General features: G+C 44.6%; 1 protein-coding gene across 1 annotated transcript in view; it reads right to left on the reverse strand.

The window, feature by feature from the left end:
• Positions 1 to 229: 229 nt before the first annotated feature.
• Positions 230 to 13360, reverse strand: part of Tcerg1l (transcription elongation regulator 1 like) — a 183019-nt gene continuing 169888 nt past the window's right edge. Inside the window, exons 10-12 of the mRNA XM_031388667.1 lie at positions 9385 to 9474; positions 4660 to 4778; positions 230 to 1106 (exon numbers count right to left, since the gene is read on the reverse strand). Coding sequence (XP_031244527.1) covers positions 950 to 1106; positions 4660 to 4778; positions 9385 to 9474 — 366 coding nt within the window. The 3' untranslated portion in view covers positions 230 to 949. The remainder of the gene's footprint in view (positions 1107 to 4659; positions 4779 to 9384; positions 9475 to 13360) is intronic.

Genomic DNA, 13360 nt, shown 5'->3' on the forward strand with positions numbered 1-13360 from the left:
AAAGAAATAAGCTGACATTCAATAATCTAAAAAGCTAGTCTGCTGAGATTTTCAGCAGGGTGTGCCCCCATCCATAGCAGCAGGCAGGTGTAGGGAGCCGGGTCTGTTCCAGTATCCTGACACAGCATGGCATGCACTTACCTCCTTCTGCAATCTTCTGAAATTGGAAGTCTTTATTTAATTCACTTTTGCTGACTAAGAAAGTGGGGCGTGCCTCAGTCAGAAAACATGCTGGTTTAAAATATTTATTGGTTAAAAAAAATTTTAAATTTTTATACAAAGATGATGAGAAAAATCTCATGCAAACTCTGGGCATACAATAAAAATAACTCAAATAGTAATATGATGATTTTGTACAAAATAATTCTTCTTAGGAAGGACCTCTGACAGCCAGCATGGCTCCCTTCTCCTGGCTGGGATACACCTTCAGAGAAGCCAGTCACTCTTAGTCACCTGCAGGTGGTCACGATTCACACGAGTGTCAAATGTCTGGTTGTCACTGTGATGAATAATGGAACCCATTTCTACTACTCAGGAGACAAGGGGCCTTGATCTAGGGACACCATGGGAGGCCTGCACAAAAGGGGGTGATTCACAAAAATCTCGGGTAAATTCTAGACAGTCCTTTGGAGCGGAGGCAACACCTCAAGATGATTATCCACATTTCCTGCTGCTGCTTTGCCACAAACCTGCAGTGGGTTTATAATTTGTGTATATTACAAGTAATTTGCATAATTAAAACACTTAAAGACTCGACATCTCATGGCAATTAGAAATGCATCAAACTGGGAACAATGTACAAAAGAGGGAGCTTCAATATGAAACAGTAATTCTCTGAGAACATCCAGTGCCCCGGCCGCCTGGACTGAGCAGAGCAGCCGGCCACTGCCACCTAATTCCCCCCAAGCGCACACTCAGCTGCCTGCTGTCATATTGCATCTGCACAGACTCATCTCATCTTCCGGAGCCTTAGTCTGTTTTCCTTGTCCCGTTTTTTTAGGATAAGTATGAACTGGTTGAAAAAGTGCTCCTGATCCTTCCGCTTCTGAACAAGACGAAACCTCTGATCCCGGCCGTGTTTCTCCGCAAACTCTTTAAATGTGGTCCTGAAAAAGAAAGACAAAGAAAGGCATTTCTGAGACATCTTCCCAGAGAATGAGTCCTGTTTTACCTCAGTGTGACAAGCAAGCTCCCGGGGACAGGACCTCTGCAGGCCAATGGGCTTTGAGGGGCTAGGTCCTGCAGGGCTGTGACCTGATTTCACTTACACATCTCTGGCCTCTGCTCTCACTGAGCCTCCTCCTGCTACAGGGCTCCACATGTACTGGAGCTGTGTACCAAAGAAAGCCTTTCCTCTTTTCTTCCCCTAGTTGGTACCCACTCTTGCTTGGGAGCCCTGGTCTGCTTTGGGAATCAAATGTCCTCTAGAGACCCAGAGAGTGCTGAGGCAGTCTTTAGGTTCCCTTAACATGGAACTTAACTAGACCCTCCTGAACTGGGGTAGAGACACCAATCAGCTTGGCTCTTTAGTCTCTGCTGACATTGAGAGTCTAACCATGGCTGGTAGGGAGGGAGTTCTTGGTTTTCCCTGCAGAAAACCTCCTGTTGCCAAACCAGGGATCTTCTGGAGGAAACCATAGGGTCCAGCACTACCTGATAGTGGAGACAGACCTGTCAATCATAGGAGCTTAAGGGGTGATAATAGCGCCAGGTCTTTGGAGCAACACTAGAACCTAGAGAGGGAGTGGTCCCAACCTGCCCAGCTCTCAAGTGCAGCTTCCAGGAACGTCAGCTATGGAGTGGCCAAGAGCCCAGGATCTGGCATTAGCCAACCAGCCTTCCTCCCAGTCACAGCTTTCTGTGCCTGTCACCCAGAGTCCCCATTGTGGAAGATGGTTGGCTCTGAGCAATCAGTGTGCATAGGAAATCACTCTTTGCCCAGGAAACTCTTGCCATTCTTGCTCATTATCTTTATAGAGAAGTTTACATTTCCTTGACACATCCAATTACTGTGTTAAATTATTTCAGTTTATATAGCCTTTTATGGACAAATGACAAGTGTATATGGCCATGGTTGTTAAAAGGGTGGCCCTAGGATTTGGCTCCTCATCGTCTCCCTTCTTTCTGCATCCAGCTGCCTGCTCTTCCTGGGTCCTCTGAAAGGAAAGCTTCCTTCTCTGGCTTCCCTCATCTTTACTTCTGTCCTTCCTTCTCCATCTCTTCAACCCTGCTTCTCCCTCTAGTCGTTGCAGCCGCAGCTAGCATTGCACTTCTGTTAAGGCCTCTTCAAGGTTGACAGGCAATGCCACTCCCACCCAGATCACATTCGGGGCATCTCTTCAGAGAAGCATCACGGAAGAGGAGAAAAAAATGACAGCCCAGTGTGCCTCAGCCACATGGAGGGGTGGATCTGGCTTTCTGCTGGCTCTGGGGAGCTCAAGAAGTCACTGGAGTGACTGCCATGCACCTATGACCACACCCTGATGAACAGAGATGGCACCAGCATTCACTGTGCATCCCTGGGTGTCCTCATCCAAGCAGAGAGGTATGTACACTAGGTTATCCAGGAACATGGCCCCTGGATACTGTTATGACATGTTCTCAGGAGGGACCTGAGACAGACCACCAGGGTCAGTTTGGACAACAGCCAAGAGTATTAGAGACTAGAGTAGCTATTGCGGAAAACATCCTAAGGAACCTAAGCTAACTCCACCACCTTACCCCAAGGTCAACATGTCTACATCTTGGGAGGGCAAGGTGATAGTGAGGGACGAGAGAAGAAACTTCCAAGGGCAGATCTGGCAACATTTAAGATTATAAACAGCTTTGTAATTACGAAAATAATACATGCCAAGTATGTTTTCATAATATTTTAATATGTTCCACTGTAGTAAGCATTTTACTGTCTGCATGTTTCCTGCAAGTCACACTGTATCCCTTAAACACGCAGTAACATTTAGCTACAGCACAGCTGAAGAGGAAATCTAGCATCAAATAGGGATGTGTTTAAGCCTATTTGATTTCTCTCACTCATGGTCTGTGGTGTATGTGTGGGGGTCAGGGTGGAGTGGGGATATGCATGTGATGTATGTATATAATGGAGTATGTGTGTAACAAGGAGCAGCTGATGGTGTATGTATGATGAGTGTATATGTTCATTGTGGGATTTGTGAATATGTAATGTGTGTGTGGTGGTATGTGTGTGATGGATCTGTGTATGTGTGGTAGATTGTGTGGGTGGTATATGTAATATGGCGGGTACATGATGGAATGAGATGTTTGTGTATATATGTGTGTTGTGGGGTTATGGTACGTGTGTTTGTGTGATGTGTATGTGTTGAGATGTATATGTGATGCATATATAATGGGATTAATGACATATGTGTGTAATGAGAAATAAGTGATATGTATATGTTTGTTGAGGGCTGTATGAGTTTGTGATATATGTGGTGGTAGTGGTGGTGGTGGTGGTGGTGGTGGTGTGTGTAGTGTGTATGTGTGTGCATGCTGTGGGGTATGGTGTGTGTGTATGATAAGAGATGTGTTTGACATGTGAGGTGTGTATATAAGGTGTGTAATGGGTGTGTATTTGTGAGTTCTATGTGAGATTTTTCTTCAGTTTGCTCAGTTCAGTCTATATCCCCCTCCATCTTCATGATACACTGTGGGACTTCAGGCTTGTCACTAGCATCTTACCAATGATCAGCAAGGGTGCCAGCTATCACTGTTGAGTGCCCTATGCTGGTCAGGGAGTAAGGACCACATGGCAGGACCTTGTGCTGTTTGTCTCTTCTGTCACTTTTTAATGTCAGTATGATTGCTTCCATTCAGATGAGATCATAAAATCACATGGATACCCAGCACCTTATGCCTGGGCCAGGTCAGGCCAGAACTTAAACAAGGTTCCAGAACCAGCCTCTAACTCCTCACTTCATCCCTGCCTCCCTCTCATGACCACTCCTGGGTAGATGAGGAGGTCAGAGCTGGGCCCAGTACTCAAGACTCTTTGACTGGAAGCCACCACTTTTTCAGATGACCAGACACACATTTGGTTTTTCCTTAGCATTTCCTGACATCCAAGCTGCACAGACTTTTTCTAATTCAGAAAGTCCTCCAGACAGGAAGAGTGATTTGTGAAGCATCATGCACCCAGTATGAGCTGTGCCCTCAGTTATGGACCAAACACGTGAGAGACCACATAAAGGAAAGACAAATATACATTCTTAGTATAATATTGCCAGTTATCATTTAAAATAAAAATATATAGGCTGGAGAGTTGTTAAGCCACAGTTAAGAGTGCTTTTCTAACCAAGCATATGGACTTGTGTTTGGATCCTATGTAGTAAACCAGAAGTGGCCCCGTTCACTCTATAACTCTGCCCATGGAAGACAGACACTGCAGGATCATTAGTTTGCAGAGTCAGGGTTTGCTGACCTTTTGAACTTTGTAGCAGAAACACAATCACTATGGTGGATTTACTTAGTATATCACACTATCTGCCAGACTGAGCAGTACCAGGTTCCCAAAGGGTTGCTAACTGGTCTTTCCTGTCAATATTCTAATGTCTTTGAAATGTTGTTATATATAGTGAAATAAGTTCTGCAATAATGACACATTTTTGGATCCAGAAAACACCTGGTATATGTCTCACTTCATACCTGGGTGATACTTTAGATTCTTCTAGAAGTTTCTTGAATTCTTCTTTGGCTAGCAACAATTTACTTTTCCTTTCCTTGTATTCTTCTTTGATTCTTGTCTTGACAAACTGCTCAAATATCTTAAAACAAATGCATGGAAGAAAGTCATCATGAAACTGAGTATTAGAATTTAAACGCTGTTTGCCAAAGACAGCACAGAAGCCCAGCATCTGAGGAAGGCAGTTCTTTGTCATGGCTACAGCACCTGTAAGCAAAGCTCTGCTGCCCACAGAACTGAGATCTCAAAGGAACACAGCCTCTGTCCCCACACGGCCCAGGGTGCTCCCTCCACACAGGCGGCACTTCTGGGCCAATCCTCAATCAGCTTAGCTCAGGGTCTTGAAGTGGATTGGAAAGCTCTGTTGTGCTCTAGAAGCTAGGAGCCTCTCTGTCTGCACCTCCACCCTGCAGTTTGAACTCTGAATGATGTTCACAGGACACATAACCTACCTGTACTCACATCATTGTTAAAGCATCCACAAGATGCTTAATCTGCTATACTGACTTCTATGGTTCTGTGATCGGCCTCTGAATCTCTAAAAAATGGCATGAACTTGTAGACATAAAGAACTCTGGCATCTCCCAGTCCCACACTCTAGTTTCCAGGAAACCTCATGTCTACATGGGGGACCCTGGGTCATGAAGAAGGTTCTCGGTACAAGAGGGGCCTCTCTCAAGGATGTCAAGTAGTATCTAGACTGTACCAACCATCAAGGTAGAAATTACAAAACAGGAAACCTGGCCCAAAGTATATTTTGAACAACCAAATAGCAAACCTGTTCCCAGTCTAGGGCATGAAAATACTGCCTGGTGTGCAGAGAGTATTCAACATTCTAGAGCAGGCTCTTTTCTCTCGGGAGCCAGGTACCACATAGGATTATGAACTTCTCTTTGCTACTCCCTAGAATAGAATAGAATGTCCTCTCCTTGCTGTTGCTTGCTTGTTTCCCTTGTTTGAGACAGGGTGTCATGTATTCTAGGCTGACTTTGAACATGCTATGAGCTTCAGATCCTCCTGCCTCCACCTCCTGAGTGTGAGGACTGCAAGTGTATGCCACTGTGTCTGGAGATGTCATCTGGGACTTCATGCATTCTGGGCAATCATTCTGTCAACTGAATCACATGCACAGCCTCAATGCTCTCCCTTTGTCACAGGGAGGGAGGCTACTCATTGCTCTACCATTAAAGAACATGTTGCTTGCAGACCATAAAGTCAAGGAAGAAGGACAAAGCTGTTCTAATCATAATGCTATAGCCCAGCATCCAGAACACTAAAAAATAAACAGAAGATCATTTAAATATTCATGTAAACATAAACAAAACCATCAATAAAAACCCACATGCCTTTTCACTGGTAAAGTCCATAACAGCTCTGTATCCATCCATACAGATCTGAGAGGTATGGACTGGTCCCCAGCAGCCCTGCCAGGGAATGGTGGGGGAGGGAGAAGTGATGGCTCACTTCAAAACCACCATTGTCTCTAGCCAATGCTATCTTCCTGTTTCATATCTTTCTGTTTTGTTTCTGATATTTGAAGAGGGGGAAACAGTGTCTTAATATGCTGTCCTTGGTGGCCTGGAACTCTTGATTCCACTTGCTTCAGCCTCCTGATGCCCTTGTCTCCGATCTACTATTTAATAGTGAACCTCTTCCAGGATGTTATGCAGGAAGTAGTACTCGCCTCCAGAGGCCTCTGCAGCGCTAAAGTGAAATATTCACCAGTACTACTTAAATTTTGACCATGTGCACACACATTTAAGTAAGAATATGATTGGGTTATTTTACCTTCAAGGCAAATAGTGAAGTGTGCTCTCCAGCAGTCCTCTAATTTAAGCAGAGAGAAGAAGCAAATGCAGGGCTGTTAGCCAACTAAAAGCGAGTGGCTCCATCATCAGCTAAGTTTTGCTCTATTAATTTTAAATGTGGGCAGAAAGGCTGGCTGGCTTTGGGGTCAGAGCATATGAGAACTGCCCATCTACCTCCCTGCCTAGGACCGTTTATCCACCTAATCAAATCATTCCCCTTTCTCTCTCCTTTTCCTGCATCGCTTTATGTAAGCTGCCATAACTCAACGTAGCAGGTATATTTCCCCTCTAACAAATTACACCAGTTTTACCCAAATTGGAGCACGACTTTTTAAAAGAGAGCACTGGCCGTTATCTCGTTTTCTGTGGGCTCTGGTGTAATAAAATGAAATACTTCTCGTTACCATAGAAACTGGACTGATTAGTGCTCCCTGGGTCTGGCTCTCTGTTTAGGTTCACTCCATCTCCTTTGCAGCCTGGATAACTTCACACCAGGAGCCTTAGCTTTCCCCTGTGAAAACTGCCATGAGAGGGCTCTGCCTATTCTATCAGATGCTTGCTCTCCAATCCATTTGTAATCTGGACTGTGCTTTCCAGGCACTGCTCCTTCTCTCATGCCATTGCTGTGCCTCTGGTCACACAACTGCAGCAGGGATAGGCATTGGACCAGGATGTTCTCTGGAGGGCCTAGTTCAAGAAGACCACGAGGTTGGCTCCCTTCCCATTGCAGCACATTAAGATAGAACTGACATCTCTCTTGGTGATTTCACAGGGACATCTGAATTTTTTTTTTTTTGACTAAACAGTGGATTCTTGGTGTAAGATGTTTCAAGATGCAAAAGAATGTGCCGAGGCAAGTGTTGACTACCCAAACAAGGACAATCACAACAACTCTCTCAGGCTGGCATCTGCCCCCTCTAACCAGGGTCTCTAGAAGCCCAGGCTCTCTAGCGTCTTAGGATGATCTGCCCCGAGACACCAGGAAGCGGATGATGGTTAGTAATGTCCAGCTCATGAACCCACTCCTTCCTAACTGGGTCCTTGCTCTCCTAGACCTGTTAAGAAATGTAACTTAAGCATCAAATTGAAATTGCTGAAAGACCTTATATTAAACAGGGCTTTTCTTTTGGCTCCTTCTAAAATGATGCTAGTCTCTAAAACATCACAGAAGATAAATGGTCAGATACCAAAAAGAAAGCAAAAACACCTCCCAAACAAAGATGACTATGTGCTGAAGCACAGCCTATATATTTATAGGATGTCTGAACACATTAACTGTTTCTAATGACTCTTCACACACAAGGCGAGCCTGCCTCAGGTGCTCACAGCATCTTATGGTGCAGATGAGCTTTCTTTCCTACAAAGAACAATTGAACTTTTTGCTTTTTAATAATGCAACAGAATGGTGAAATCGTATCAATTATTAAAATCTACAGTTTTCTTTAGTTATAGAACAATACCCATGTAGCCCAAACTCAGCCCACTGGATTGTGGGCTTAGTGTCCTCACAGAAACTCCACAAAAAGAATCCATTCCAAGCTTATGAAAGACCAAGTTGGAGATTCTAGGTGGCTAGTTCAAGATCCTCCTGAGCTACCCAGCCCCATACCCAGCCTGGTAGAGGAAGAGATTTTAGTTAAGGAGTAGGAGAGACAAAGGGTCCCTAGCTGGCTGAGACTGCTTGGGGGCTGCAGGCAAGGCCACAGAGGTATAGGAAGCCCTGCAACAGGCTGGCCTTAGCAGACCAGCTGATATTTTAAAATTAATAGCTAATAGTCCTCTTTCCATTCTTTAGGTAGATTATATTTTGTAGTACTTTACAGATTTATAGAAACTGTTGAAGAATATTGCAGAAAGGTCTCATAGCCATTTCCACATGTCTTTTTTAAATTATTTTATTTATTTACATTTAAAATGTTTGCCTCATCGCTTCTTGGCCTTTTGGCTAAGATCAAGTGTAAAATGTTTGCCTTCCTCCTGGTCCCCACTCCCAGAGTTCTTCACCCCATCCCTCATTCCTATCTTAGGGTCTGCTTATAGCCAACAACAGACTCAATATAAAACTGCACTCTCTTATGACTTATCCTGATCTTGATAAGATTCTGCCAGCTCACACATCAGTAGGTTCCTGGAGATCCTTGACAACAATCCTTCCTCTCTGCTAACACTGAAGCTCCTCCCTTTTTTGCAGTTGCTTTGTGTCTGAGTGTACATGAGGTGGGGGGCAGGGGAGTGACAGGGCCTCGAGAGGAGTCTAGCCAGCTCAGTGACTACAGGCATAGATAGCACTCTGACCTTAAAGCTCCTACAGGCATAGATAGCACTCTGACCTTAAAGCTCCTACCTGCATTCTGTTTCACAGCCCCAGCCAAGGTGTCCTCAGCCCCTCCCAGGCTACCTCCAGCATGCCCTCCTGCCTCCCCATCATCCCTCTGTCTACATAACCTGGAAAGGCAGAGCAGGCTCTGTGAACTTCTTCACAAGCAAGCCTGAGCAGAGATCCCTAGCAAGCCATTCCCATTCTTTCAAAGGGCCTGGTAGCATCCACTCCTGCCCAGCTCTGACCTTTTCTGGCACCTGTTTTCTAAACCAGTATGATTTACTTTCTTTGACTCTGGTCTGTGGCCACTCCTGGTTTTCCTACGATAGCATTATCACTTTAGGTGGAGCAGTGTGATCAACACACTGAGTGTAGCATTTGGAATGGGGTTGATGGTCCAAACTTTGCAATCTGATCCTAGAGTCCTTCCCTGCAGGGATCACAAGCAGACAGCAAGACAGAACAGCTCCAGGCATGAGACTCCCCTGCACCTCCAACTTCACTCCCAAGCTCTCAGACTGGCAGCCTTTCAGCTCTGTCTCACCTGGCTCCAGCATTACCTGTTTACGTTCCTCAGAGTTTAGCAGGAGATATCGTGGGTCAAACACAATTTTATGCAATTCTTTCTCCCAAGTAGAAAATGCTGACACCTGGAGAAAGATATTCAACAGAGCTGCTGTTAGCATCCGACTCTGAGCCTGGAGTGTGCTAAAATGATCAACAGGGTGGTTTTGTTTCTGGTTTTGTTTTGTTTTAAAGACAGTATTAAGGTACAGTGGATTCAGGAAGATGTCTTGTACAAGAATGTGGGATACATCAAATACACCATGAAAATTAATATGAAAAATATGAGGAAATTCAATTTCCAGATGTACGATACTACTACTTCTTCTGATGTATTCCAGGACCCTCCCACGATCCATGCTGCCTACAGGATAGGGAGGGGGCATTTCAACATCATATCTTGAATGCTGAGTGGATTCTTCTAAATGTTCTCAGAGCCCTGCAGGCCAGGCCACAGCAGTATGGGAAGCCCTGCAATAGGCTGGTCTTAGCAGACTTTCAGCTGATATTTTAAAATTAATAGCTAACAGTCTTCTTTCTATTCTTTAGGTAGGTTATATTTTATGGATTTACATATTTATAGAACATGTTGAAGAATACTGTAGAAAGGTCTCATAACCTCTTCCATGTGTCTTTTTAAAAATTAATTATTTTTTATTTACATTTACAATGTTGTCTCCCTCCCAGAGTTCTTCACTGCATCCCCTTTGCCTCTAAGAGGTGTTCCCTTCCCTCCCTCCTCCCACCCCAGTATCTCCCCAAGTGTCTTTTATCATTGAAATATAATATCAGTGAGCTTGTTGTGATACCATAAAAATTACCCCAGATTATTTGGATTTTTTATTACTTACTTACTTTATTTATTTACATCCCAAATAGTGCCCCCTCTCATTACTCCCTCAAAGAGTTCTTCCCCCATCTTCCTTCCCCTTAACTTCTGAGAGGGTAGTCCTCTAGATATCCCCCCACCCTGGGACATCAAGTCTCTACAGGATTAGGCATATTCTATCCCACTGAAGCCAGACAAAGCAGCCCTCTGCTATATATATGCCTGGGCCTCGGACCAGCCTGTGTATGCTCATTGGTTAGTGGCTCAGTCTTTGGAAGCTCCAGGAGTCCAGGTTAGTTGACACTGTTGGTCTTCCCATGGGATTGCCATCACCTTCAGTTCCTTCAATCCTTCCCCCCAATTCTTTCATAGAGGTCCCAGACCTCCATCCAGTGCTTGGCTGTATCTGCATCTGTCTCAGTCAGCTGCTGGGTAGAGCCTCTCAGAGGACAACCATGCTAGGCTCCTGTCATGCATGTCCTTTTGGGTCTAGGTTACCTTACTCAGGATGATATTTTCTAGTCTCATCCATCTATCTCAATTTTTTTTTCTGACCTAGAATTTCATGGTACACGGAGTCTCATGTTTGCTAAGGTCCTTCTACACTGGGCAAGTTTCCCAGATTTCTCCTTGTTTCTGATTACCTTGGTCCTTGGCAGATATGTTGCTCTGGCTTTCTATAGAACTCCTTCAGCATGGAAGATGACCACAGAGCCAACATGCCACTTCAATACATCATATCCTGAGTCTATACCATCCTTACGATTCATTAATGATGTGGACCCAGGACCCAGGCTAAAGCGCATGCCCACTGTCTCTTGGACAGATAGGTCATTTCTATATACTTCCCACACTACATTTTGGCAGGAGCTGTGTGCACGTCCCATATAGGAGGTCATATTCTGCCTCTGTGAGTGATTTTCAATCCTTCTGGTGGAATATCCTTCCATCTCCCACAGTGACTTCTTTATTTTGCCCTTTTCTGTGGCTGGGGGGTCATGTTGTTGTATGTTCATCTCCTGTGCTATCTCATTTTTGTTGCTGCGTAGCTATCTCAAATCCAGCTCTCTAGAGGTCTGTGGTTGGGCCCCAGTCTGTACATCTCTGCTGTGTTCATATCCTGCCTTGAAGGTACTACCTCACTTGCTGGTTTTTCCAGGGCTTCAGGTTCCTCTATACACTGTGGGCCTTAACCCTCCAATCAGCTGACTTCTCAGCAGCCTTGGTTTTCTTAATGAAAGGACAGAAATAGAAGCCAACACCTAGGCATCGGCACATTGCCACTGAGAAGCTCTTGCCTCCAGATTCTCAGCTGATAAACAAGGGAGCGTTTAAGTCATTTAAAAATAATTTGTTCATTTAAAAACATTGACTTAATATCGACTCTGCCTTGGCCCCATGCTGTGTGCTAAGAATGGAGAGAAAATAAATCAAGACCCTGGTATGAGAAAGACTCTGGTCTTGGGTAACACAGGTGATGGGAAATAAGAGGTTCTCAAGGACCATTCTGAAATAAGGATACTCATCCAGGCTTAGAGAGGGACCTAGGAGGATGCTCTTGGATGGGCTGTGCATTGTTGTAAAGGCTAACATTCATGAGCTCTAGAGAAGGCAGGAATTAAAGGGACTGGATAGGCCTGGGATGAAAGAGCTCATGGTAGGCTGGGAACAAGTAGATACACAGAGGCTCATGCAGGGGGCTCTGGCATGGTTGGAGCCTGGATGTTATCCTGAGGGCAAAGATCAGATCTGATACATGTTTGGAAAAGTCACAGGGATCTAATAGGGGATGGGACCTTGGACAGGAAGGGAGGAAAACTAATTAAGTTCACAAAACAAAATTCACTCATGTTTCAGTTTGCGTCTCATATTTTGAGCATGTGTTAGTTACACAGTTCACAGAGCTTGTTTGGGATGCTGTGGAAGCTTCCAGAGATACTGTCTAATTGGAGAAAGTAGGTCACTAGGGGAATCCTGACATATAAAACCTGCTTCCTGTTTTGTTTGAAGCTCCATAGTAGTATAAATGGCTATAGAATCCCGTCACTGTGGACTGAGCTGCTCTGCCATGGGCTCCGCACCAGAATGGACTAAAGCCTCTTGAAGCCAGAAGCCAGGGTAAACTGTTCTCCTCTAAGGATTGTGGTCACACTCTTTTTTTTTCTTCTATTTTTTTATTAGATGTTTTCTTTATTAACAATATCTCCTTTCCCAGGTTCCCCTCCAGAAAAAAGAAAGAAAGAAAGAAAGAAAGAAAGAAAGAAAGAAAGAAAGAAAGAAAGAAAGGAAGAAAGAAAGAAAGAGAAAAAAAAACAAAACTAAAACTAAAACAAAAACAAACCCCTGTTCCCTCCCCCCTCCCCCTGCTCACCATCCCACCCCTTCCTGCTTACTGGCCCTGGCATTCCCCTACACTGGGGCATAGAACCTTCACAGGGCCAAGGTCCTCTCCTCCCATTGATGACTGACTTGACCATCCTCTGCTATACACATGCTGCTGGAGCCATTAGTCCCCCTATGTGTACTCTTTGGTTGGAGTTTTAGCCCCTGGGAGCTCTGAGGGTACTAGTTAGTTCATATTGTTGTTTGTCCAAGGGGCTGCAAACCCTTCAGCTCCTTGGGTCCTCTCTCTAGCTCCTTCATGGTCACACTCTTAAGGTATTCCTGGGTGAGGACCCACTTCAACCAACACAAGTGTGTATGTACAACATACCAGAGAGGTTTCCTTAATAAACAATTCTATCTTTCATAATCAGTTCTTGTTGTATATCCCACAAACTCTTTGACTGGTGAGGTGATCCACATCCACATAGGACTATTCTCTATGACTGAGTACTTGGTACATTGTTGGTGACATACGGAGCAGGGGCTCTCTGAGTGAATGACTCTCACAGGTGTATCTGAAGCAGTGATGGACAGAGCTGTGACCAGACTCACCCAGCTCAGCCAGATCAGATTGTCACAGTCTACTGTGGACCATCTGAGGGTCCTTTAGAGAGGTCTGAGGGTAGCTATAAAGTAGGTCACACACCCAACTGTGACAGACTGTGTAGATTTGGGGAGATCTAGAGGTATAAGAAGGGAGTTAAAAACACATGTATAAAGCTTCTCAGAGGAGCTTGTCATTCATTAAGGTGGCAAAA

Source organism: Mastomys coucha, unplaced genomic scaffold (genome assembly GCF_008632895.1).
Source record: "Mastomys coucha isolate ucsf_1 unplaced genomic scaffold, UCSF_Mcou_1 pScaffold21, whole genome shotgun sequence".
Lineage (NCBI taxonomy): Eukaryota > Metazoa > Chordata > Mammalia > Rodentia > Muridae > Mastomys > Mastomys coucha.